At 52.2% G+C, this 26,716-nt stretch overlaps 2 protein-coding genes and 1 long non-coding RNA gene across 6 annotated transcripts; 2 read left to right on the forward strand and 1 right to left on the reverse strand.

Moving 5' to 3' along the window:
• Positions 1-77: 77 nt before the first annotated feature.
• On the forward strand, positions 78-12,784 carry NOP2 (NOP2 nucleolar protein). The gene is made up of 16 exons (XM_025471892.3): positions 78-237; positions 526-635; positions 3,808-3,853; positions 4,001-4,089; positions 4,260-4,507; positions 6,241-6,296; positions 6,412-6,566; positions 6,671-6,870; positions 7,020-7,109; positions 7,913-8,000; positions 8,077-8,217; positions 8,787-8,926; positions 9,060-9,149; positions 9,314-9,436; positions 9,559-9,787; positions 12,007-12,784. Exons 2-16 carry the CDS (start codon positions 530-532, stop codon positions 12,660-12,662), a joined length of 2,457 nt encoding a protein of 818 aa, XP_025327677.3. The 5' UTR covers positions 78-237; positions 526-529; the 3' UTR covers positions 12,663-12,784.
• On the reverse strand, positions 8,533-9,559 carry LOC112675337 (uncharacterized). The gene is made up of 2 exons (XR_004809948.2): positions 9,424-9,559; positions 8,533-8,995 (listed from the first exon to the last, which is right to left on the reverse strand). It is a non-coding gene; the product is annotated as an uncharacterized LOC112675337 (long non-coding RNA).
• A 455-nt stretch (positions 12,785-13,239) lies between the features above and the next one.
• On the forward strand, positions 13,240-26,645 carry IFFO1 (intermediate filament family orphan 1). 4 transcript variants are annotated; one of them, XM_049102475.1, is made up of 9 exons: positions 13,240-14,075; positions 18,126-18,186; positions 18,346-18,441; positions 19,518-19,658; positions 20,629-20,786; positions 20,931-21,051; positions 21,322-21,417; positions 24,529-24,659; positions 25,587-26,645. In XM_049102475.1, the coding sequence occupies exons 1-9, from the start codon at positions 13,303-13,305 to the stop codon at positions 25,684-25,686; spliced, it is 1,677 nt and encodes a 558-aa protein (XP_048958432.1). In that variant the 5' UTR covers positions 13,240-13,302; the 3' UTR covers positions 25,687-26,645. The 4 variants fall into 4 exon arrangements, with proteins under 4 accessions (XP_048958432.1, XP_048958433.1, XP_025327687.1 ...); XM_049102476.1 differs by having other exon boundaries at positions 13,242-14,075; positions 21,325-21,417; XM_025471902.3 differs by having other exon boundaries at positions 13,244-14,075; positions 25,583-26,645.
• Positions 26,646-26,716: the final 71 nt, after the last annotated feature.

Genomic DNA, 26,716 nt, shown 5'->3' on the forward strand with positions numbered 1-26,716 from the left:
CCCGAATCTCCTCCCGCGGCGCCGCCGCCAGCCCAGCGCGCGTTCCCAGGGCGGCAGTCCGTTCCGGGTCTGCGGCGGACTGGAAGCGGCCGGAAGAGGCGGGCCGCGGGGTCAGCGCGCCTCCGTGCGCCTGCGTGAAGCGCTTCCTCCGCGCGCGGTGCCGGAACCGTGACCTCGGGGCGCACGTGGAGTGTCGCGCCGCTTCCCCGGACCTCTGGGGCCTGGAGCGTGTTTCAGGTGAGCCCGGCCTTCGCGCGGGTGTGCAAGAAGTCGGGGAAGGGTGACTGCACTGATCCAGACTGGGGCGTTGCGAGCGGGACGCCGTACAAACGGCGTGGGACCCAAGGGCCGGGCCGGGCCGGGCGGGGGGTGGAGGTCTGGCCTTGCCGTGAGGGTCGGTTGAGGGAGAGGTGCGGAGTCGAGGCTCCAGGGTGCCCTGTCCCGCTCTGATACGCCGAGTCTGCCGTCTCCGTTTCCCTTTCCAACACACGCGACTCTATCCTCTCCCATTTTTCTTTTCTCCAGAACTATGGGGCGCAAGTTGGACCCCACGAAGAAGGAGAAGCGCGGACCGGGCCGGAAGGCTCGGAAACAGAAGGGCGCTGAGACCGAACTCGCTAGATTCTTGCCTGCAGGTAAGGCTCAGGGCCCGCCCCCTCTCCTCCCAGGCCTCTAGGTTTTGCACCGTTCTTTCATCTGAATCACATTCTCCTCCGTTTCTCGTCTCTGTACTTATTTTCTGTTCAAGGGGAATTTTCTTTGAATGAGTTACTAGCTTTTTTTTTTTTTTTTTAATTTTTATTTATTTATGATAGTCACACACACACACACACAGAGAGAGAGAGAGAGAGAGAGGCAGAGACATAGGCAGAGGGAGAAGCAGGCTCCATGCACCGGGAGCCCGACATGGGATTCGATCCCGGGTCTCCAGGATCGCGCCCTGGGCCAAAGGCAGGCGCTAAACCACTGCGCCACCCAGGGATCCCAAGTTACTAGCTTTATACATTTGAAGAGAAACCAGAGTTTGTTGTATGAGTTTTTAGAAAGCCAGTATGAATGGAGGCACCTGGTGGCTTGGTCGGTTAAGCGTTCCACTCTTGATTTTGGCTCAGGTCATGATCTCAGGGTGGTGAGATGGAGCCTCACAGCAGGCTCCCCGCCCAGTGGGGAGTCTGCTTAAAGTTCACTCTCCCCTTACCCACCCCACCCCACCCCACCCTCGCTCGCTCTCTCTCAAAAAAATAAAAACAAGTGTGAATGAAACACTTATTGTCATCAGCACTTAGAAATTAGGGAAGATGCAGCAGGGACCCAAGTACCCATGCAACAAGAGGTACAGGTTAATACTAGGTTAATACTGAGTAAGGTTATTAGAGGACCTACGCATTTCGAGTTTAAAAAGATTTTAATCTGGGTTTTGGAAAATGGTTGACGTTTTAGTAAGTGGAACTTGGGAAGGGAACAGACCAGTCACATCAACTGCTTTGTGGAGGAGGTGAGCATGGGAAGGCACAGATCTGATTCCCATATGGTGAATAATCTATGGCATGGAAGGCTGGGGATGACAGAAGAGTGGACAGGTAGTTTGTGTTGGGCATTAGATAAAAGATGCAGGTTTTTGAGATACTAGAAAGTGCTAGCACTGACACCCGGGTGGCTCAGTCGGTTAAACATCAGACTCTCTTTTTTTTTTTTAAGATTTTTTATTTATTTATTCATGAGAGACACACAGAGAGAGAGGCAGAGACACAGGCAGAGGGAGAAGCAGGCTCCATGCCGGGAGCTCCATGTGGGACGCGATCCAGGGACTCCAGGATCAGGCCCTGGACGGGGCGGCGCTAAACCACTGAGCCACCCGGGCTGCCCTAAACATCAGACTCTTTTTTTTTTTTTTTTTTTTAATTTTTATTTATTTATGATAGTCACAGAGAGAGAGAGAAAGAGAGGCAGAGACATAGGCAGAGGGAGAAGCAGGCTCCATGCACCAGGAGCCTGATGTGGGATTCGATCCCGGGTCTCCAGGATCGCGCCCTGGGCCAAAGGCAGGCGCCAAACCGCTGCGCCACCCAGGGATCCCAACATCAGACTCTTGATGTCCACTCAGGTCATGATCTCCGGGTTGTGGGATCAAGCCCTGCATCAGGCTCCTTGCTCAGCGGGGAGTCTGCTTGAGGATTCTCTTTCTCTCTTCCCCTCCCCCTGCTCATGCACACTCTCTCCCTCTAAAATCTTTCAAAAGTGTTAGGCACTATACTGAATCTGTTGGACATGTTATGTCACCTCATTCTCTTAGTGCTTTGTGAAAGAGACATCCTGAAGGAAATGAATGTTAAGTAGCTTGGGCATTTGCAAATGACAGGGCTGGTATTTAAGCCTTTTATTTTTTTGGAGAATGTATGGAAAACTAGTTACTAAGGTAAAATCTGTGGCTGGTCACTGATTAAATTGAGAATAAAAGAAAGCAGAAGAGGGGATCCCTGGGTGGCTCAGCAGTTTAGCGTCTGCCTTCGGTCCCGGGTATGGTCCCGGAGTCCCGGGATCGAGTCCCGCATCGGGCTCCCTGCGTGGAGCCAGCTTCTCCCTCTGCCTGTGTCTCTGCCTCTCTCTCTCTCTCTGTCTCTGAGTAAATAAATAAAATCCTAAAAAAGAAAAAAAAAAAAAACAGAAGAGAAGACAGTTTTGTTTGTCACATAAATCCATTTGTTATAGACCAGCAGTGTTTCAGATGGTGGAGCTTCTGCTGGTCCCTCAGTTCCTTCAGTCTTCTGATGGCAGAATTGACTGCCACAGCAGAAGTGGTGGTATAGGTCCAAGCACCACAGGCTACTCCATATTTATCATCCCATCCCCAATTCAGACCTTCTTGGGGGGTTTAGCCATGTTGCAGCAAACCAGGTCCAAGGCCAGAGAGAAAAGATTAATTTTGAATCTCTCTTGTTACCAGAATGATGGTAATACTATTTACTGAAATCAGAAGTCTGGAGGGAGGGATCCCCGGGTGGCGCAGCGGTTTGGCGCCCGCCTTTGGCCCAGGGCGTGATCCTGGAGACCCTGGATCGACTCCCACGTCGGGCTCCCTGCATGGAGCCTGCTTCTCCCTCTGCCTGTGTCTCTGCCTCTCTCTCTCTCTCTCTCTCTGTGTGACTATCATAAATAAATAAAAATTTATTTAAAAAAAAAAAAAAGTCTGGAGGGAGGCCCAGTTTGGATTTGATTGATGAACAACCACATACAGATCATCTCTTTTACATCTCTCATCCAGCTCCTTGTAAAGCTCTGTGGAACGAATTAGAATCTACTCCCTTTCATTAGTGTATTTTTTTTTTTTGTAAGATTTTATTTATTTATTTGACAGAGTGAGAGAGCACAAGCAGGGGTAATAGCAGAGGAAGAGGGAGAAGCAGACTCCTTGCTGAGCCGGGAGCCCAACTCAGGGCTCAATTCCAGGACCCTGAGATCTGAGATCATGATCTGAGCCACAGGCAGAAGCTCAGCAGACTGAGCCATCCAGATGCCCCTAATTAGTGTATTCTTTCTCTACATTTATTTTCACTTCTAATTTTTTTTTAAAGATATGTTTATTTATTCACGAGAGACACAGAGAGAGGCAGAAACACAGGCAGAGGAGAAGCAGGCTATGTGCGGGGAGCCTGATGTGGGACTCCATCCTGGCATTCCGGAATCATGCTGAGTCGAAGGCAGACGCTTAACCACTGAGCCACCCAGGCACCCCTCTCTTCTAATGTTCTTTTTCATTTTCCCTGTAACCTATTGTTCTGCTTCTCTCTTTTTTTTTTTTAAATACAGCTGGTGATGAAAATTCTAAGAGGCTATCTAGTCGTGCTCGGAAGAGGTGAGTGTGGTTGTGCAGGTTTATCTGGATTAAATTGGTACTGCTTATCTTTAGTCCCATGATCACATGTGGAAAGGGCTGTTTGGGGACTGTCCCATTTCAGTGGCAGAGCCCAGAGGTATGTTCCATTTCCTCACTTCTTTTCAGGGCAGCCAAGAGGAGATTGGGTTCTGCTGAATCCCTTGCGATGCATAAGTTCCCTGGGGCCAAACCATTGCCTGGAAAACTACCCAAAGGTCAGTGAGTATAGGAGCTGTGTGCTCTATGACGAGTCCGCTGGGTTCTGGGTAGGGAAGGCCTTGCTGGGCATTTCTGGAGAGAAAGAAACAGGACATCTTTAGGAATAGAAAGTGTAGGTTCCATCAGCGTGTGGCTGCCGTCAGTCCAGAATTCCTCAAACCCTTAGGAATCTCTGGAGGAGCTGTCCAGACACCTGGCAAGAAGGGAGCCCAGCCCTTGCATCACGGTACTCAAGGCAAGAAGCGTCCAGCACTGACCCATAGCAGTGAGGAGGAAGAGGTGGAGGAGGAAGACTCTGAAGAGGATGGTGTGCTGAACCAGGAGGACCTCTGGGGCTCTGAGGACAGTGATGCTGATATGATAGATGACTACGGCGCCGACTCCGACTCAGAGGGCGAGGATGAAGATGAAGAGGTGAGCTTTAGTTCTGTGGGTTTTGAGGAAGGGATCCTTGCCTTTTAGTCTTTCCGGGTCCTTGAGACTCAGTGACAAGGATGAGCTGAGTAGAGAAAAGGGGTTTTAGCATTCCATCATTGTTTTCCTGTCATCTGTGTTTGCTCAATGCACACAAAAGTGTAGAAAAGCTGTAGGATTGATCATTTTGAAATATGAGACTCCTCAGTGCTGGTGAGGACCTGGTCAAGTGGATACTTGAGTGCCCCACTGAGGGGAATAGAGAGCGTACATAGTTTTTTAGTGAAGCATTTGGTGTCTGAGAACCTTGGAGAGTTTCTTCCTTTTGACCTAGTAATTCTGTTTCAGAGGAGGATCCAGAGTATGGACAGATTTATTGACTGGGGTGTAAGAAGTTATTTATGTAGGATTGCCTGGCTGGCCAGTCAGTAGAGCATGGGACTCTTGGTCTTGGGAGTGTAAGTTTAAGCCCCATGTTGGGTATAGGGATTACTTTTAAAAAGGGAGGGGTTCTTTATGTATTATTATACAGTTAGTATATGAATATGTTAGGAAAACTCAGGTGATACAAGGTGGTTGGTGGTGGTGGTGGTTTTTTTTTTTTTTTTTTTTTTTTTTTTTTGATGAAAACAAAGTTCACATTTGCACCTTTTTCCTAGACTGCCTTTTCTCTACAGAGTTACTATCAGGAGATTTGCAGGCACCCTGTGGACTATAATGCTCCAAACTCTGGAAGCTGCCAAAATACCCAATATGCTTAAGTAAATTTTAATTTCTTTATACACTAAGTTATAAAGTGTATAAAGAAGCTTATAACTAACTAATAAGTTAACATTTGGCTATTATGTCTATGAAAGTGCTGGTGATCTGTGACTGAGAAAGGGCAGGAAACAAATTTGAAGATGCACTGGGTGGCTCAGTCAGCTAAGTTTTGCCTTTGGCTCAGGTCACGATCCTGGGATCTTGGAATCGAGTCCCTCGTCAGGCTCCCTGCTCAATGGGGAGTCTGCTTCTTCCTCCCCCCTGCTTATGTGCATGTGTTTTTTCTTTCTCTCAAATGAATAAATAAAAGCTTTTAAAAAAATTTATTCATTTGAGAGACAGAGCACATGCATGTGTGGGAGCAGGGAGAGAGGCTGAGGGAGAGAATCAGACTCCTGAGTGGGGCTCTCAGTCTTAACTACCCTGAGATCATTGACCTGAGCTGAAATCAGGAGTCAGCTGCTCAACCAACTGAGCCACACAGGCATGCCCCAGGTTCTGAACTTTTTAAGGAGAAGGGAAACTACACACAAAAGTTGAACGGTTTTGGTGAAACCCCTTGATCCATTACTTAGTTGCAACAATGGTCAATATTGTACCAATCTGGGGATCCCTGGGTGGTTCAGCGGTTTGGTGCCTGCCTTTGGCCCAGGGCGCGATTCTGGAGTCCTGGGATTGAGTCCTGCGCCAGGATCGAGTCCCGCGTCGGGCTCCTGGCATGGGGTCTGCTTCTTCCTCCTCCTGTGTCTCTGCCTCTCTCTCTCTCTTTTTCTCTCTCTGTGTCTATCATAAATAAATAAATAAATCTTTAAAAAAAATACTGTACCAATCTCACATTTCACTTCTTTAGGTTCCATGCTTCTGAGAGTGTACTTTTGCGTTTAGGAAATGATAAAATACAGAGATAAAATACTACCTGGGAGGGTAGGAGGGTAGGCTTTGCATTACTAGCCCCTTGTCTCTTTTTTCAGCTGCTGCCCATTGAGAGGGCTGCTCAGAAGCAAAAGGTTCAGGAGGCTGTGGCTGGGTAAGTTTTAGAAACTCTTAAGATGGAGACCAGGCAACAGCTGGGGTGAAAGAATTGAGGGAGGAGCTGGTGTCTGTTTTATTCTGTGAATCCTTGTTTCTGAACCTGTTTCTAGGGGCCAGTGGAGTGAGGAGGAGACTGAGGAGGAAGAGGAGAAAGGGTCCCTTCAGTCATGCCCCCAAAAGGATGATGAGACAGAGGGGGGCCTACAGATCAATGTGGATGAGGAGGAGTCCTTTGTGCTGCCCCTTCCTGGGGAGATGGAGCAGGATATCCTTCCAGTGCTGGGTGAGGGGTAGGGGAAAGGTGCTTGTGAGAGGAAATTTCCAGGCTCTGGACATCATGAAACAGTTACAGTTCCTTAACACATCCACATGCCCAGGCTCCAGACTTGCAACGGATTCACAAGCGCATCCAGGATATAGTGGGAGTGCTGCGTGATTTTGGGACTCAGCGGGAGGAAGGTCGGTCTCGTTCTGAGTATCTGCACCGGCTTCAGAAGGATCTGGCTACTTATTACTCCTATGGAGACTTCCTACTTGGCAAGCTTATGGACCTTTTTCCTCTGTCTGAGGTACTGAAGTGCTAATCTAATGCCCCTTCTTTTCTTTTCTCAACCTCTCAATCTTACCTTGTGTGAGGAGGGCAGCCTCCTTCCTCTTTCCTCTTCCAGCTAAGCTCCTTGGCCAGCCTGACTTGCTCCCTGCCATTTTGCTTTCCCAGCTGGTGGAGTTCTTAGAAGCTAATGAGGTGCCTCGGCCCATCACCCTCAGGACCAATACCTTGAAAACCCGACGTCGAGACCTCGCTCAGGTAAGGGATGGATTTTGAGATTTTTGTTTTCTGTATCTCAGGGGGTTGTTGACTTTTAACTGCAGAGACTCCCCTATCTGACTTAGATGGGGGTTGAGGAGTGGGCTGTTAGTACCTAAGCATTTCTTGGTCAGGCATGATCCAAAGGCAAACTCAGGTAGGCCTAGTGTCATACTGGATTTATCTGACTGGCTTGGGGCCCGGGAACTCTGAAGTGAGAACTTGTCCCTTCAGCTTGTGCTCCCTGTGACAGGGTTGAGATGCTGCATCAGGATTAAAGTTCTGCTGCCTCAGAACAAAATGGGAGTTACCTGCTTTTTAGATCATTGAGGGGCTGGTGAAACAGATTCTTGCCCCCACACATGCACAAACAGTATTTTAAACTCACCGTTTTAGAGGGTTCAGGGGCTGTATGTTAATACTGGTGTCCTGTGGTCACTGGCAGGACCCTGTGTGTAGTCTTCCTGGTGTGAATGTAACCTACCTGATCCTTATCTTTAATGTGCTATAGCCGGTGATGTTATATTTTATAGTGGTAAGGGGGACTGAGCCTACTGGAACATCAGAGTTCAGTTCCAGGAAACCAAAGGACAGGAGCTGGCAGTCTGCTCCATTCAGATAGAGTTCAGGCCTTGAGTTAGAGCCTAAGGCTAAGGGAAAGGACGTCATGGGTGATATAGGAGAGGCTGCAAAGAGTCTATGATTGTGTTGTAACTCAGTAGAACCATATTTTTATATTTCCACCTGTTTTCTGGATATGGTAGCCTACGAGGTTATAAAATCTTTATCTTTCTTATTTTCAGGCACTAATTAACCGTGGAGTTAACCTGGATCCTCTGGGCAAGTGGTCAAAGACTGGACTAGTGGTATATGATTCTTCTGTGCCCATTGGTAAGTATCCCCTGCCCGATAGCCCCTTTGCCCCTGCCCTTGTCCCAGCATGTCACTGACTGGTCCTCCTCCACAGGTGCTACCCCCGAGTACCTGGCTGGGTACTATATGCTTCAGGGAGCCTCCAGTATGTTGCCGGTCATGGCCTTGGCACCCCAAGAACACGAACGGATCTTGGACATGTGTTGTGCCCCTGGAGGAAAGACTAGCTACATAGGTATGAGAAAGGCAGGCCAGGGTAGGAGCCATCTGGCTCTCTGCTTTTCTAAGTAAATGAGGTCGTTGACTCTCTGGTGCTCAAGAAAACAGTGCACAAGCAACTAGCAGAAAAGTGAAGAGTACAGACTCTGGATTTGGCCTGGGTTCCAGCCCCTTGTGCCACTAAGTACCCATATGACCACGGACAAGCCTCTGGTCTTGTCTTACTATGTGAAATGGGGCAACTGTGCTTGGCTTGGCAGTTATATTATACTTGAATTGTCGGGGTTAAGTTATGTTTTAGAAGTCCTTAGCAAAGTGTTCAGCATATAGCTAGTTATAGTCATTTTATTAAGCTATTATCATTTAAGTAAGTTAGTCTGGAGGACCAAAAAGATGCTTGGTAACTGAAAAAAACCACACTGGCAGTCTTACTCATCAGAGGGTGCAGGTCTAGATCTGTCCTGTAGACCATGGGGAGGAGGCCTATTCACAGTAAAGTTGCCTTGAAGTGGTGGGAATTCACCACTTCACATTTTGGGGCTGGAGGGTGGCTGGCTGGTGAGCACCATGCCTCTCTCCCTTCAGCCCAGCTGATGAAGAACACAGGTGTGATTCTTGCCAACGATGCCAATGCTGAGCGGCTCAAGAGTGTCGTGGGTAATCTGCACCGGTTGGGAGTCACCAACACCATCATCAGCCACTACGATGGGCGCCAGTTCCCCAAGGTGTGGCTCCCCTCTGTGTGTCTTCTAGTTTGCCTGTCCCCTTCTTGACTTCAGTATTGAAACTTGCCCCTGGAAAATAATGGTGTGATAAGGACCACCAAAAACACCTAATTAACCTAGCCTTTTTCCCCAGGTGGTGGGGGGCTTTGACCGAGTACTTTTGGATGCTCCTTGTAGTGGTACTGGGGTCATCTCCAAAGACCCAGCCGTGAAGACTAACAAGGTGAGGTGTTGGGGGTGGGGTGGGGCTAAGAGTGAGTGTGGGGGCTGGCTGAGAAGTCTTGGCCTAGTCCTTGCAAGCTGGGATGGGAGGTGGAGGCTCACCTCTTTTCCTGAGGCTGGCTTGTGACATTTTGACACCCTTCTATCGGTCTCTCTTTGGAATAGGATGAGAAGGACATCTTGCGCTGTGCTCACCTTCAGAAGGAGTTGCTCCTGAGTGCTATTGACTCCGTCAATGCTACCTCCAAGACAGGAGGCTACCTTGTATACTGTACCTGTTCCATCATGGTGAGGCCTCTGTTGTGGTGGAGCTCAGGGAACAGGGCCAGGAGGCTGTTGGCCCCTTAGAGCTCCCTTCAGCTCCAGCTCTACTTTTCCTTCTCTCTTCCTTGTCTCCTTGATGTATCCAGGTGGAAGAGAATGAGTGGGTGGTAGACTATGCCCTGAAAAAGAGGAACGTGCGGTTGGTGCCCACAGGTTTAGACTTTGGCCAGGAGGGTTTCACTCGCTTTCGAGAAAGGCGCTTCCACCCTACCCTGCGTTCTACCCGCCGCTTCTACCCTCATACCCACAATATGGATGGTTTCTTTATTGCCAAGTTCAAGAAATTCTCTAATTCTATCCCCCAGTCCCAGACAGGTAAGCATACTCTGCCCTTTCTGCCCTTCTTCACCACCTTTGCTCTTTCTACCTTTTAGGAGGTATATGACTGCAGGGAAGGGAGGGATTTCTGCCTCTTTCATTCCAGTCAGAATCGTTCCAGAGCCTGGACCCCATTTGAGTATATGTTAAAGAATTCGTGCAACTGGGAACCTTTTCCTTGATCCTGCCAAGTGGCTGCAGTCTTTGGGCACTAAATGCATTCCCAGTGCAGTTGTGGTTTCTTTTCCTTCTTGGCCAAGGGTTGCCTTCCTGGTAATAGACCTCAGCAGAGGTCCAGCATTGTCAGCACCAGGTTGGCACAAGACTCCTCTGGACTATTAGAGGTTCTTTGAGCCCATCACACTAATTGCAGATCTTTTTCTCAACCATCTTGAGTCTGGCCTAGATCTCGGAGAAGGGTGGGGTTTTCTGGAACAGGCTTCAGAGTTCTGCCAGCTGGGATATAAGCCTAGGTTTAGTCTTTTTTTTTTTTTTTTTTTTTAAGATTTTATTTATTCATGAGAGACACAGAAAGAGAGGCAGAGACATAGGCAGAGGGAGAAGCAGGCTCCATGCAGGGAGCCCAATGTGGGACTCAATCCCGGAACTCCGGGATCATGCCCTGAGCCAAACGCAGACAAAAACTCAACCGATGAGCCACCCAGGCGTCCCTAAACTTAGGTTTAGTTGGAAGAGGGAGAGGTGAGTTCTCTGAATACAAACTGTGACTGAGTTGATTTCTTTTTCAAGTTTACTTATTTATGTAATCTCTATGCCCAACATGAATTGAATTCTTGATCCTGAGATTGAGTCGCATGACTGCAATTTTTTTTTTCTTTATAAATAATGGTCCTCACAAAAGTCACATCTGAACGTTAAGGGAAACCGTAAGAACTAGCAAAATTTGCTGTAACTTTATTTTTATTTTTGTTTTAATTTTATTTATTTAATCATGAAAGACACACAGAGAGAGAGGCACAGGCACAGGCAGAGGGAGAAGCAGGCTCTGTGCAGGGAGCCTGACGTGGGACTCGATCCCGGGTCTCCAGGATCACGCCCTGGGCCGAAGGTGGCAATAAACCGCTGAGCCACTGGGGCTGCCCTTGCTGTAACTTTAAAAGTACGTGTTTAGGGACTCCTGGGTGGCTCAGCAGTTGAGCATCTGCCTTTGGCTCAGGGTGTGATCCTAGAATCCCAGGATCGAGTCCTGCATCGGGCTCCCTGCATGGAGCCTGCTTCTCCCTCTGCCTGTGTCTGCCTTTCTCTGTCTCTCATGAATGAATAAATAAAATCTTAAAAAAAAAAAAAAAGTGTTTAATGTCATTTCTCATTTGTGCCTTACTAGCCTGTTTCTAGTTGCAGTGTATGACTTATTTTCTTGCATCTCATCAAAATCTACATAAACAAAAAACACCCTCAGACTGGTCTTTGATTGAAAAAGAAAAAGCCGGGATCCCTGGGTGGCGCAGCGGTTTGGCGCCTGCCTTTGGCCCAGGGCGCGATCCTGGAGATCCGGGATCGAATCCCACATCAGGCTCCCGGTGCATGGAGCCTGCTTCTCCCTCTGCCTGTGTCTCTGCCTCTCTCTCTCTCACTGTGTGCCTATCATGAATAAAAAAATAAATAAATAAATAAAAAATTAAAAAAAAAAAAAAAAGAAAGAAAAAGCCCAGTGCCTCAGTTTATTCATTCACCTCCTCCTCAAGAGTGTCATGTGACCTGTCCTGAAGCTTCCTGACAGCTTCCTCTGAAAACCTTTTTGCCCAAGGATGGATAATCTCTTCCTTTTTATTTATTTTTTTTGATCCCTTTCTCTAATACAAGATTCAGATGTGACTTGAATAAAGGCCAGGTAATATTAAGTAATATGGATCTAGATAGTGTACTTTTTTTTTTTTTAAGATGTTATTTATTCATTCATGAGAGACACAGAGAGGCAGAGACACAGGCAGAGGGAGAAGCAGGCTCCATGCAGAGAGCCTGACATGGGACTCGATCCCAGGTCTCCAGGATCAGGCCCTGGGCCGAAGGCAGTCTCTAAACCGCTGAGCCACCCAGGGATCCCAAGATAGTGTACTCTTACGCCACTATGTGGCATACTTGGCCATTAGTAGGCAGTTTCTTTATCTTGATACTGGTACTAACTTCCTCTAGTAATGATCAGGAACCAGTGGTGAGGCCCATTTTCTTAAACCACATGTTTCATTTTAACCTAGGAAATTCTGCAGCTTCCACCCCTACAAGCCTAGACTTGCCTGAGGTGAAGGGCCAGGTGACCCCCAAACCTGAGGGCAGCAGCCAGCCTGCCAAGAAGGCCAGAGTGGCTATGAAAACAAAGCAGCAGTTGCAGAAACGGCAACATCCCAAAAAGGCCTCTTTCCAGAAGCAGAATGGCATCTCCAAAGGGACAGACTCAGGATTGTCCACTGTATCTTGTGACACAAAGTCCCAAGCTTCTTCCAAGCTCCAGGACAGCAGTCAGCCAACTCAAGAGATCAGGGGACCAAAGGTGACTAAGAAACTAAAGCAACAATCAGCTACGCTGCTATCCTCCAAGAAGGTTGCCTTCTGGAAGCCGAATGGCCCTCCTAAGGGCACGGACACAGAAGTGCCTGTGCTATCCCTTTCCAAGACCCAGGACACACTCAAGCCTGAGGACTGGGTTCAGCCCCTTAGAAGCACCAGAGGGACCAAGAAAGTAAAGCAGCAGTTGCCAGCACAGCCTTCCAAGAGAGCTGCCTTCCGGAAACAGAATGGCACCCCCAAGGGACCTGAGACTCCCGCCATGTCCCCCCTTGATTCCAGCCAGCCCCCACCAGCAAAGAGGAGAAAATCTCAGTCCAGAGGCAGCAGCCATCCAGTGTTGTCTTAGATGAATGGCTGGTACTAGACTGGGGTGGCTTACTGCTGTTGGCACAGGGTTGGAACTCTTAACCTCTGTGAGGCTGGTGTCCCCACTGCGTATGAAATCTAATACACATTTTATAATCTCTGGCCACTGTGTGTTTTTTGAGGGGACTGGGTACTGGCTTTGTTGCTTGAAGAGTAGTGGCGGGAGGGTGGGGCAGGGCCCCTCTGAAGAGAGAAAATAATGTAGTCTACTGAGAAATGAGTTTCAGGCTCTTGGGCTCCCTGTCTCCTCAGGGGCTCAGGGTCTGGAGTCAGTTTGGATTCTGGGGAGAGGAGGGCAATGGGGGTGTAGAGGGGATGGGCATCCTGCCAGAACCCATGGAGTAGCAAGGGACCTGGATTTTCTTCCTCTGTGCCACCCTGGCTTGCAGGCATGGACTGGGGTCCGCCAGCCTCAGACCCGGAAAGATCCCGGTGCCAGCCTCCAGCCCGGCCGTTCATTGGCTTCCTCTCTCCCCTGCCCCGCCCCCGTGACCTCTGCCCCTACCGCCGGGCCGTCTGATTGGTTGCCCCGCGTCCGCCTGGCGCCTCATTGGCTCTTCCCCCTCGCCCTCCATCCCTGCTCCTGTAGCGGTGTCCGTCTCCCAGCAGAAGACGCCACCATGAATCCGTTATTCGGCCCCAATCTCTTCCTCCTGCAGCAGGAGCAGCAGGGCCTGGCCGGGCCGCTGGGGGACCCTCTGGGAGGCGACCATTTCGCCGGGGGAGGGGACGTGTCCCCGTCGTCGCTCGCCCCGGCCGGCCCGGCTGCCTACTCGCCGCCCGGGCCGGGCCCGGCCCCCCCCGCCGCCATGGCTCTCCGCAACGACCTGGGCTCCAACATCAACGTGCTCAAGACCCTGAACCTCCGCTTCCGCTGCTTCCTGGCCAAGGTGCACGAGCTGGAGCGCCGCAACCGGCTGCTAGAGAAGCAGCTGCAGCAGGCGCTGGAGGAGGGTAAGCAGGGCCGGCGGGGCCTGGCTCGCCGCGACCAGGCCGTGCAGACCGGCTTCGTCAGCCCCATCCGGCCCCTTGGGCTGCCCCTGAGCGCCCGGCCGGCCGCCGTCTGCACCCCGTCGGCGCGGGTGCTTGGCTCGCCCGCGCGGTCGCCAGCCGGCCCCCTCGTGCCCTCCGCGGCCTGCCACTCGTCGCCCTCCACCTCCACCTCCACCTCCTACTCCTCGTCAGCCCGCTTCATGCCCGGCACCATCTGGTCCTTCTCTCACGCCCGCCGGCTCGGGCCGGGACTGGAGCCCACGCTGGTGCAGGGGCCTGGCCTGTCGTGGGTGCATCCCGACGGGGTGGGCGTCCAGATCGACACCATCACCCCCGAGATCCGCGCGCTCTACAACGTCCTGGCTAAAGTGAAGCGCGAGCGGGACGAGTACAAGCGGAGGTAGGGGACCGGGAAGGTGGGGACCGGGCTCAGCGTCATGCCACACATGGGGCCAGGACGAGGTGTGGGTGCTGGAGAGGACAGCAGTGCGGCCCAAGAATCAGGGAGGAATAGGAGAGTAAAGTTCCTGCTGTGTAAGGAGGAGCTTGGAGGTAGACAGACGGCACTGGGTACAGGAAGAGGGGAATCCACAGGGAATGCAGAAGTCGCACTCGTGACAGGAAGAAGGATTCTCTAAGCGGAGGATTGTGGGGAATACATATTTTTCTTGTGGCTTTTCTTTCTGTCTCATCTAGGCTGCAGTGTTTGGATGACTGCGTTAACTGTGGGGTCGTGTGCTGTGTGAAAGGGACACGCGTTTGAGTGGTCACATCTGGGGTACTAAGCCTCTCCAGGCGCAGCCCTCAGAGCAGTTTTGTGATAGAGGCTCCACATACTGATCAAAAGTAAGAGACAAAGCATAGAGCTTTCATTTGGGAGTCTAAATGAAAATAGAAGGGAGTGGTAAGGGAGGGGCTGCATCTCGGAGTGGGCGACCCTGCCACTGCTCTGGGTTTCCCAAAGCAATGTCGATGGAAACTGGGAACTTACCCCAGTTCCATATAAAAGGCTCTGGGACCCCAGAACGTTGCTCAGAGTAAGTAAAAAATAAAATAATAAAAAAGAAAAGAAAAGAAAATAATAAAAGAAAACAGAAAACAAGGGGGAAAAGGAATTTGCTAGGGAAGGGGGAAAGGACTGGTAGTTGTCACAGGACTTGTGGAAGCTGGGGGAATCTGTGAAAGTGCAGAGAGCCAAAGGATGACGAAATGTGAATGAAGCCAGCAGAGGAACCGAGTGGGGAAAAGTTGAGAATATGGACACACCCTGTGAGTATAAGGCAGCTGGGGGCCAGGCCCTGTGCTGTCTGAGGAAGACGATTTGGGTTTTCTGCAGGGGACTGGCAGGGTAGCACAACGGGCCAGGGGAAGGGATGTGATGCTAGTGCTGGCTGTATATCAAGTGGATCCCTTAGAGGGTTGATAACCAGGCCATGAGGAAGGAGCATGAACACAGCCAGCCCTCTGTAGACTTCGTGAGGGATGCCATGGTTGAGAAGGAAGATGACATGTCAGCAGGAGGCTTTATTTTGGGAGCCATCATGGTTAACCTCTTAATTGACTACTCTGACCCCTTGTGGGCAAGCCTGGGAACTACCCTTGCAGCCCAGTGTAGCTGAGATTGGTGTCCTCTGGGGCTTGGCTAAATGCTCCCAGAGATTACCCCAGGGTCTGGGGGCAGCCTTCAGGGATCTGTAACCTGCCAGAGTCTAGCAGATTGCAGACCAGCAGGCTTTCTGAGGTTGAGTCCTGTCCTCATGCTGGCTTCCTTCATCGTAGCCCGTGTTATAAGTGCCTTTGGGAGTCTCAGTTCTCCTAAACCATTCTCTCCATTATTCAGATGCCACCCAGAACCAGCCTGCCCCAGCCCCTGGCCCAGCCCCAGCACCTGCCCCTGCCCCTGCCCTTGCAGGAATTAATTAACATTGCCAGCAGCAGAACACGGACAGTTCTGGAATGCACCCATAACCACAGAAACAACTGCTGTTCTCGGGTATTTGTTTTTTCTTAACTGAAAGAGTGTTTGTCCTTGGTCCAGCTGTCCAGGGCAGCAGAGAGTTATTCCTTGGGGATTGATGAGCTCATCGCTCTGCAGCACGCTGCTGTGCAGAGGGCCCTGCAGCTAGAGTTGTCTGGTACGTGACACTGGCAGTTACTCGTTCCTCCACCCCAGATCCTGTGCCCTCGTTCTGTTCTCTTTAAAACAACACTGAAGCTCCTATCTGTGGCCTGGAAGGCATGGGTAGAGCTTTAGCAGTAAACTGTGAAGAATCTGAGGCCTCCCAGGTTCTATTTTCAGCTCCCCCTGCTGTGTGCAACCTTGGGTGGATCTCTCCTGGCCTCAGTTTTCCAGCATAGGAATGGCCCCTGCTTCCTCACTTTGCTCAAGGATACCGTTTATTTGGGAGGGAAGTCTTTAGTAAACATAGAATTCATGGAAATGGCTCAAATTCTACCCATGTCGAGGGAACTTTGTGAGACCAGATTTGAATGGAGGTTGGAAGGAACCTACTCGTGGGAAAGTCTGGCTGGAGAACAGAGAATTCTAGTAAGCGTCCAGGGGCGCCTTGGCTGGCTCAGTCAGAAGAACACGTGACTCTTGACCTCAGGGTCGTGAGTTTGAGCCCCACTTTGGATGTAGAGTTACTGAAAATAAATAAATAAATAAATAAATAAACAAACAAACAAACAAACAAACAAACTTTCAAGAATTCTAGTAAGCTTCCATATGAATTATTTTCAGATTAAAACAACAACAACAACAACAACAACAACTCTAAGGTTTTGTTCACCTCAATCTTTCCCTATCTTCCTTATTTAAATTTCTACCTGAATTTGTTGCTTCCTGCCCTTCCCAGTGCATCTTGCCCAGGGCTATTGTCCCCTTGCCAGTCTTGCTTCCTCCAGGGACTCACGGACTCAGGGGTATGAGGGCACTGAATCCCACACCTGCAGGCTGTCAATGAAAAAACCCACAGGCCCAGAAAAGATAAAGTCTTATCTATGTAAAGATATAACTTGATGCTGCTAGGGCTCCTCCCCGGCCCTGACTGACTAACTGATGGAGAATGCTAGAGCAAAAGAAAGAAGGACATGGGGACAGCGGGGAAGGGTGGGCAGAGGGCAAAGAGGCTGGGGAGCTGGGTTGCGTGATGGGCTGGCAGGGTGGTGGCCAGGCTGGCTCCACGAGGAGGGGCACTTGCTGATGTAGAGGAGTTATTTTTAGGAGCACTGCAATGCAGAGCCCAGTGAGGAGCAGGAGGGCATGGAAGGAAGAGGCTGCGGGCAGAGCCCAGGAAGGGAGAGGGGGGTGAGGTGGGAGAGGGAGGAGTAAATCCCATGTCTGCAGAATCTGTCTGTTGGTCAGCCTTTCGTATTCTTGCTATCCTTTTTGCAGCCTCTGGCTCCCTTTCTGATCCTAATCCTGTGGCTTCTCTTGTACCATGGCTTCCTTCCTCAGCCTGGAAGAAGTGGCAGGAGGTGATAGGCTGTCTGAGTGGAGGCTGTGTGAGTGGGGTCTGGGCACCCTAGCAGGCCCCTGAAACCCTCCGCAGCGTGCCGCCCCCAGCACTGTCCTACTGCCTCTGCGCTGCCACGGCCTGTGCACTGGCTTGCCAGGGACTCACGTCCAGGGAGAACCCTAGCCCTACGCAGCAGAGCCTGCCTGTGGCCAAGGGGGCCTCTTTTCTGCTTGTGGTCCTAGTCCTGGAATTCCAGGAGATGCCGCTTCTGGTTCCTACCCATCGGGTTGGCAGAGGTGCTTTTCTGTACTTTGATTTCCCTACCCTTGGGTTTTGGGTGTCTGGGAACCCCAGCTTTCCACTGCTTTCACACCTCAGGGCCAGCCCCATCACCTCTCCACTGCTCGCTTTCAGGGGCTCTGTGTGGGCCTTTTCTGGAGCTTGCAGGGTACAGACTTTCAGTGTCTGCTCCCAGGCTCTTGACCTACCCTGTGGATGTGGTGTATGTCCTGCAGCTGCTTCTCTGGCGTTAAGTGGCACCACGAGAGGCAGGGCAGTGGGCTAGAGGAGCCCTGGTCTGGTGCGGGCAGGAGGCAGGAGACTGGATCTGTGCCACCGAAGGTGGGGGGCCGGGCTGGTGGACCGCAGTGGGGAGAAGGCCAGCCAAGCAGCTGGCTGGGCCAGGGCCTGAGAGGGACAGGCGCTGCAAGGGTGCAGAGTGGTAGCAGTTGCTCTTAAATCCAGTTCCTGGCCCAGAGGTTCTGGGAAGGCAGCTGGTGAGCTTGCACTTGCCAGGAGGCACGGAGCCACCCGACAGCTGCAGCTGGCCACCCACAGACTGGCCAGCCATTCCTGTCCACAGCCCCTGTGCATCTAGGGCACGAGACCTAGAGTAAGAGAGGCCTGAGCCAGAGGGGTGGGAGGCAGGGAGCTGTGGGGTGGGGTGGGACCCCACACCTACATTCCCTCCTGTCCCCCATGTCTGCCAGGTGGGAAGAGGAGTACACTGTGCGGATACAGCTGCAGGAGCGAGTGAATGAGCTCCAGGAGGTGAGGGCTGCCCACCACTGTGCTCCCTCCACCCTTCCTCCTCCCCACCCGGCCCCTAGCAACCTCCCAGACCCTGTCCTCCCCTGGCCCTTCCTTGTCTTCACCTACATTCTGCATCGACAGCACCACTAACAGGCAGGGCTTTCTCCCCAACTTCAGGAAGCCCAAGAGGCTGATGCCTGCCAAGAGGAGCTGGCCATGAAGGTGGAGCAGTTGAAAGCTGAGCTAGTGGTCTTCAAGGGGCTCATGAGCAATGTGAGTGCAGCTACCTCACGCCTGAGACCAGACAGATAAGGCCTTTCTGGTTTGGGCCTGTTGGTTTCCTGGACCCCATCCTCACCCACTTCATTAAAAAAAAATTTTTTTTTAGATTTTATTTATTTATTAATGAGAGAGAGAGAGAGAGAGAGAATGGCAGAGACACAGGCAGAGGGAGAAGCAGGCTTCATGCAGGGAGCCCGATGTGGGACTCGATTCCCGGTCCCCAGGATCACGCCCTGGGCTGAAGGTGGTGTTAAGCTGCTGAGCCACCTGGGCTGCCCTCCTCACCCACTTTACTATGCTTCCATCTACCTCTGCCTGCCCCTACGCCACCCTCGTTCAAAAGGAAAAGAAGGGAGCACCTGGCCAGCTTGGTCGGTTAAGTGACTGCCTTCAGCTCAGGTCATGATTCCAGGGTCCTGGCATCGAGCCTGCTTTGCCCTCTCCCTCTGCTCCCTACTTGCGTTCTCTGTCCTTGCCACAAATAAATAAGTAAAATATTTTTAAAAAGAGAAAGGAAAAGAAGGAACAAAAGGCTCCGTGTCGTATCCAAGAGGCACTATGGCCTCCATCATAACTAGAGGTTGTCAAGCGGTTAGTTAAGAACCCAGAGCCCAGCTCTGTGGTATGGCCTTGGTGAATTCCTTCACCACTCTGCCTCTGTGTCCTCCTCTGTGGAATGGGATAGTAAAGGCATGTACTTTGCAGAGTGACTGTGGAGATTGTAATGCTCTTAGGACCGTGCTGGCACAGACTTAATGCTGAATGAGTGTTAGCCATTCTTCTTCTTCTGGCAATATTTCCTCCACTTTTGTAACACCCAGTGGTCTCACTGGGAGCATCAGTTCTAGGAGGGAGCCCCTGTGGGTCCTGGGCTGTGCGCTCCAGGGCTCCCTGTCCAACCAGGGGGTCTGTGGCATGAGCAGCCCATGAGTGCTGCAGGGAAGGCATTCAGGAAGAGGGGGCCATGGTGGTGTGTGACTGGAAAGATGAGGATCTTGCCAGGGCCATCCTGGGGCTCGTCTAGGGTACTGGCTGCCCTCTCACTGCACCCTACCTTCCCTGGACAGAACCTGTCTGAGCTGGATACAAAGATCCAGGAAAAGGCCATGAAGGTAGATATGGACATCTGTCGCCGCATTGACATCACCGCCAAACTGTGTGACGTGGCCCAGCAGCGCAACTGCGAGGACATGATCAAGATATTCCAGGTGAGGGGGTGGGGCTGCCCACAGGCCCTGGGCCCCTGCCCACGCCTGCCCAGTGCCTCAGCTCCTCACGGGAGGGGGGCGCAGGCAGGGTCCTTCCTTCATCCTCCTGGGGGCCCTACCCCGGCAGTGGGGGCCCTCCGTGGGACTAGGCTGGGGGGCAAGAAGAGCCTCTGAAGAGAAGGTTCGGAAGCCATCTCTAACGCCGTCTCCCCCTCCCTCTCTCCCCCTCTGTCCGCCTCCTCTCCTCTCTTCCTTTCATCTTTTCTTGCTTCCTCCACAGAAGAAGCTGGTTAGTTTGGCTCTCATGCAAGCTTTTGAATGTCCCGTCCCAGTTTCTCAGCCACCCTGGCCTTTGGCCATCAGTTTTGACCTGCTGGGCTATTGGGCCTAGACTTCTCCCATCTCCGTTCTCCTTGCTCTTCCTCCGCCTTTTCTCTATCTCGTTCCCTCTTTGCTCCATTTCTTTCTGCCCCTTCTGCGGCTTCCCAGATCTGGACATGAGACTCAGGTTCTCCTTTGTATATACCGGGTCCTCCTCTTCCTTGCAGCCTGAAACTTGCCTTTTGGTTCCGTCATCTCATTAGAAAGGCTTTTTTTTAATTTTTATTTTTTTAGCAAACAAATCCTCCGTAGTCATTCTGCACATCTACCGTGGGTGCCCCAGGGCCATTTCTCCCCTGGTCTTACTGCCCTATTTTCTCTGTTTCTTCTTTTTCTTCCTTCTCAGTCTGCAGCCCTGTCCCCATCTGTGTCTATCCGCCTGTCTCTCGGTAATTCCAGTGTCTGTTGCTGTCGTCGTAACTGTGTCTTCTCTCTCTGTCCCTGTCTACCCCCCCCTCCTGCTGGTTCACGCTTCTCTGCTCCCTCCCCACCCCCAATCCCCCAACCCAACCCCTGCCGGCACCCATCCGCCCTTCTCCTCATGCACCCGGCCTCGTCTCTGTAGTCTCTGCACTTGTCTCCCATTAAGGTCCCATCCATGGGGGGGCGGAAGCGGGAGCGCAAGGCTGCCATCGAGGAGGACACCTCCCTGTCGGAAAGTGATGGGCCCCGCCAGCCCGATGGGGATGAGGAGGAGAGCACAGCCCTCAGCATCAACGAGGAGATGCAGCGCATGCTCAACCAGCTGTGAGTCCTGAGTCCTGCAGGCCCACCTCTAGCAGCCCCCATCCCGAGGCCGGAGCCCCCACTACCCACCTCCCACCCCCAACAGTGGCCCTCCTCTGGCAGAAAGGCCCCCGCCCTCCTTGACAGCGGGTTCCCTGTCTCTAGGAGGGAGTATGATTTTGAGGACGACTGTGACAGCCTGACTTGGGAGGAAACTGAGGAGACCCTGCTGCTTTGGGAGGATTTCTCAGGCTATGCCATGGCAGCCGCAGAGGCACAGGGAGAGGTAATGGCCCCTCTCTGCCTCGGGGCCCCGCCAGGCCTGCCCCCCACCTCAAGCTGGACGTCCCGTCCCCTCCCCCTCCTCCCTGCAGTCGCTGCTTTCCCTCTGTGGCCTCCATCCTCTACCTGCTTTTCCCCTTCTCCTTTATCCTCTCTGCCATCTCCAGCTTCCTTTAACCTTACTCTCTCTCTCTCTCTTTCCTGCCTCGGCCCTGTGCAACACCCCATCCCACCCTCCTCTCTGGCCTCGCCCTTGCTTCCCTGTCTGCTCCAGCAGCAGGAAGACAGTTTGGAGAAGGTGATTAAAGATACAGAGTCCCTGTTCAAGACCCGGGAGAAAGAATATCAGGAAACCATTGACCAAATAGAGGTAAGGCTGGGGGTTGAAGCTGTGACCCCAAGGGTGCCAGACACCAGGCGTTTCCCTCTCTCTCTTTTGTGGGGCTGGAGCCTTAAGACTTCAGGCTCTGGAGGGGGGTGGACAGATGTGGGTTCTTTTTTTTTTATTTTAAAGATTTTATTTATTTATTCATGAGAGACACACGGAAAGAGAGGCAGAGACACAAGCAGAGGGAGAAGCAGGCTCCATGCAGGGAGCCCGATGCGGGTCTTGATCCCGGGTCTCCAAGATCAGGCCCTGGGCTGAAGGCAGTGCTAAACTGCTGAGCCACCCGGGCTGCCCCAGATGTGGGTTCTAGTCTCAGCCCTGTCACTTACTTTCTGCCGCTCCTGCTTCTAATGGGCTACTTCCGCTCTCTGAGCCTATTTCTTTATTTGTCAAGTGGGGTCTGAATCACAACCCCCTCACAAGCTGGTCTGAAGATCAAATTAAATGAGGCAATGAGCTGAGGGCAGTGCCTGCCTCCTAGTAAGCATGCTGCATGGCGGTTTTACAATTATCAGTAGTACTGTCTGGGTGATAGCAGCGGCTACTAAGTAGACTGTGACTTTTCTGTTTCCTAGCTCAGCCCTTTGGCTGATGGAGGAACCTCTGTTGTCATTCCCTAGCCGGGAGGGTCCTTTGGAAGCAGGCAAGGGAAGCAGTGCTCTAAGTTAGAGCTAGGCCTGCAGCCACTGAGGGAGGTTTGTGGTACTCTGGGTGGAGGGGGGCCTCCTGCTCACGGGGAGGGCCCTTCACTTAGGGAAGAGGCTGTGGGCCTGTAACTCTCAGCCTCTCTTCAAGCCCATGTGGCATATATATATCCTTGCTGCTCTCACACTGCCTGCATTTTGAGAAGGAAGTTGACAGATGATTTTTCTACATGTGTGTTCTCCCAACACATATCACATGGTCTTGCTTCTTTATTTTTATTTTTACTTTAAATTTTTTAATTTATTTATGATAGTCACAGAGAGAGAGAGAGAGAAAGAGAGGCAGAGACATAGGCAGAGGGAGAAGCAGGCTCCATGCACTGGGAGCCCGACGTGGGATTTGATCCCGGGTCTCCAGGATCGTGCCCTGGGCCAAAGGCAGGCGCCAAACCGCTGCGCCACCCAGGGATCCCGGTCTTTCTTCTTTAAACCACCTGTTTGTCTCTTGCCCAGGCAGACAGAGGCTGAGTGTTTTTTTTTTTTTTTTTTTAAGACTTTATTTATTCATGAGAGCTACACATAGAGGGAGGCAGAGGGAGAAGCAGGCTCCACACAGGGAGCCCAATGTGGGACTCAATCCCTGGTCTCCAGGATCATGCCCTGGGCTGAAGGCATCGCTAAACCGCTGAGCCACCCGGGCTGCCCCTGCCCGAGGCTGAGTATTAAAGGCCTGCAGCCACGTGTCTGCTCCCCGATGAGGAGGGGGTGGGGAGCCACTTGCTTTCCATCCACTTGCTGACACCCACGTGGCAGTCTTCTTCTCTTGCAGTGAGATGGTGTTAGGAGAGGTGTTGGGAGAGCTGACGGGGGGCATTAGGTGCAATGTTGGCCCTGGTGACCCCTGGGGTGACTGGGATGAAGGCAAGGTGCATTTCCCATTATCAGTGGTAAAGCCAGGGCCAGGTGGAGGGTGGAAGGAGCTCCTGCTGTCCTTTCTGCTTCCTCTCCATTGAGTCCCAGCCCTATGCCGCCCTCTGGTCACAGAGCAAGGCTGCGATTTTCAGTGGAGGCTGTTGGACACCTCCTAGCGTGTGGTGGCTGCCTTCTCTCACCCCTGCTTTAGACGTGTGAGATAAATAAGGGGACACACACAGATACATAGCGGCAACTGGTGGAGATCTAGCCTTGTCTTTGTATAGAATACATTTGCTTCATTTCCTTCTTTCCTGTCCTAGTGAGTGATGGCCTCTGGAAGTTAGCCCCTTCCCCTCCTGCTCCCCTGAGCTAGAGAAACTGGGGTGAGGCAGCAGCCCATCTGAACAAAAGCTGGTAACCCCCGGTTGTCTTCCTGGATTGAGTGGTGGGTGGGCATGTCCTGCTGCTCTGGCTTGCTACCGTGTCCCAGCTCTGGAGTCAAGGCTGCCAGCCAAGCTGTATCTACTGGGGCTCCCGATGCACCAGGCCACCATCTCTTCTGTCTGGCCCTGTGACCCATTTGTTTCTTCCTCTGAGTTCCCATCCTCTCCCTGTCCAGTTTGGATTAGTTCTGGGTGGTTTCCTCTATCCAAGTTGGATTATTCATGGGTAGTTTCCTACCCTTTCTCTGCTCTCAGGCAGCCAGGCCAATCTCCTTCAAGCAGTTTTATTCAGCCTCTCCTTTTGGCCCCTGTCCTTTGTACCCCAAACAAAGAGAGGTCCAGATTGTCTCTGGCCCAGATCTTTTCCGCCTTTGCCCCGCCTCTCAGCTCTACCTCTGTGAAGGAGGCCGTATTTCCTTGATTCTGAGCCCCCATTTTCTCACGAACGTTTCCTGGAACGTTTCCTGAATGGGGATACATCTTAGAACCAATAGGACACTGGCTGTGGCCACATTCTTTCTGTTAGATGCTGAGTTGGCTCACAGGTGAGACAAGAGGGTACTAAGGAGAGGATTGAGCCTCTTCCAGCAGAGCAAGCGGGAGGGCCCCCTTTGTGCTGTGCTATGTCCCGGGGGTCACTAAGTGATTTCCCCATCAGGGTGCTGGGCATGCACAGGCAGAGATGAATACGACCCATGGCTGGCCTCCTGGGAGCACCTGAATGAGAGAGGGAGACAGATGGGGTGCAGCCTTGTACAGGGCCATGTGGGAAGCCCGGTGAGGGGGCAAGGCTGTGCGCAGACGGCCGCCGGGCTCTCTGTTCTGCTCACATGCACGTTCCTCTCATCAGAGAGGGTCCGTAGCAGAGGCCTCTGCCTTCCTCCATAGGCAGAGATTCCCAGGACAACTAGGAGGAATGAGAGTACACTGGGTGCCTTCTGACTTGGCCTGGCTTATTTTTAATCTGAGCCCTCACCCACGGCCGCCTGCCACCCCCCACCCCCTGGTGGTGTTCTTGGTGTGTTAGCTTCCTGGGAGTTTGGGGCAAGGACAACGCTGACCTGGATGGCCCTGCCCTGCCCCTGCCACAGCTGGAGCTGGCCACAGCTAAGAATGACATGAACCGACACTTGCATGAATACATGGAGATGTGCAGCATGAAGCGAGGCTTGGACGTGCAGATGGAGACCTGCCGCCGGCTCATCACACAGTCTGGAGACCGGTGAGGACCTCCCCTGGAGTGGGGGCTTGGCCTGCCTTCTTCCGAGTCTTCTTCCTAGGGTGCGCACGGGCGGGGCAGGGGAGTGGTGGACCAGAGGCCCTGTGACCCTGAGACCCCATGCATCGTGATGGGAGGCCCTTAGAGGCCACCTGGTATGTCAGGCCAGCCCGACAACCTTCTCTCCCTTAGCAGGCGGATAAGGGGTGTGTGCCCATTTGTGGCTGGACAGCCCAAACCTCCCAATGCCACTAACCCTGGTGGTTCCCCTGGTTAGGAGCAGCTAAAAATTGGTAGGGAACAGAAGAGGTGTGGGGGCAGATTTTTATCTGAAGCCAGGGCTACAATTGGTGCATTTAACCCTGTGTAAGCTCTACCTCTACAAAAAAGTAAATTTTAAAAAGTCACAAAAATACTAGACATAGTAGATTTAGATAGACATAAATCAAGTCTGTGCACTTGGGCTCAGGCAACCTCTCTCATAGTATGATTTAAGATACTTCTTTTTAAATTAAATTTATTTGAGAGCAAGCAAGTGAGCACAGCAGGGGGAGAGGGAGACTCCCCGCTGAGCAGGGAGCCAGACGTGGGGCTCGATCCCAGGACCCTGGGATCATGACCTGGGCCGAGGGCAGATGCTTAACTGACTGAGCCACCCCGCAATTTGAGATATTTCTGAACTCTGAGCCTCCCAGAGTCCACAGGATAAAGACAGGGACCATATCCCATCAGAGTGGGGTAGAAGAAGTGGGTAGACCCTTCCCTGCTTCCCTTACCCTGTGGCCACCCTTGCCTCTGTGGCCCTCCTGTCCTTGCCTGAGATGGTGCTCACAGGCCCGTCTGAGAATAAAGTCACGGGAAAGAGGAATGCCAGCCTCAGCAGGATGCCTGCCTGCCCCAAGGTGACAACTGGTGTTTTTTTCTAGAAAGTCTCCTGCTTTCACTGCGGTCCCGCTTAGCGACCCGCCGCCACCGCCGCCAAGTGAGGCTGAGGACTCCGATCGCGATGTCTCATCTGATAGCTCCATGAGATAGGGACCTACCTCCAGCTTGGTGCCCTGGGGCCCCCACCCTGCTGGGAACTCACCGAGGCAGAGGGGGGTTCACAGAAGGGGAACGTCATTCGCCTGGCCGCACCAAGCCTTGCCCCTGGGGACTGGGGCGCTCCTCCCTCAGCCTTCCTGCCTGGTCCTTAGCCTCCAGGGCCCTAAGGTGTCTGGAGCGAGGCTCAGCCTGCCCGTCCCAGGCGACTCCCACCACAGCTGGGGCTCTGCTGCCTTCATGCGTGGGTGTCTGCTACTTTCTCATCTTTAAAATCCTGCCAGAGCAATTGTGGCTCCTTACTTTCTCCACTGAGTAAGGAATGTGGTTGTCAGAGCTTCCTTCCATCTCTGGCCTCGAGCCAGCTGGCTGATTCTGTACTGGTGCTAACCGGCCCAGGTACTGGTATGAAGTGGATTAGGCTGGATATTCTATGGCTTATAAACACATGCAGTGGGAGGAGGACAGACTGGGTAGGCTGTTCTGTCCTCCCTCTGTCGTTCAAGTGCTCACTGCCGTCTGCCCGTGGATGGCAGAGACGCAGCTGCGACCCTTCCCTCATGAAGCCTGGGTCCAGGCAGCTTCTCAACCTGACTGGGTGCAGTGTTGTGGAGGGAAGTGGAAGCCCTTGCTTGTTTCCCAGTCAATGCTGAGTGGCAGAGAAAAAGGTGAAGCTACTTGTGTGTGTGTGTGTGTGCGTGCGTGTGTGCGTGCATGTGTATGCGCTCAGGGTCTTAGTCTCTTCAAGCATCCATTGGAGATCTGTCTCCTCCGTGTCTGTCATACACTGAGGGCCAATAGGCTAAGAAGATGTCCCAGACTGGGAAGAGGTTGGGAGAAACTGGAGACATGGCAATGAGGGAGGACGCGTCAGCCTAACTGCCTGAGGAAGGCTGAGCTGACATTGGAATGGAATCTTTAATAATAACCTGGAGAGTATTTACTGAACACTTGTGTGTCACTGTTTGAAGCACTTTCTGGTGCTGGCTACACAGTCCCTTCTGGGAGGTACGCACTGT

The sequence above is a fragment of the Canis lupus genome, chromosome 27 (assembly GCF_003254725.2).
Source record: "Canis lupus dingo isolate Sandy chromosome 27, ASM325472v2, whole genome shotgun sequence".
Taxonomy (NCBI): Eukaryota; Metazoa; Chordata; class Mammalia; order Carnivora; family Canidae; genus Canis; species Canis lupus.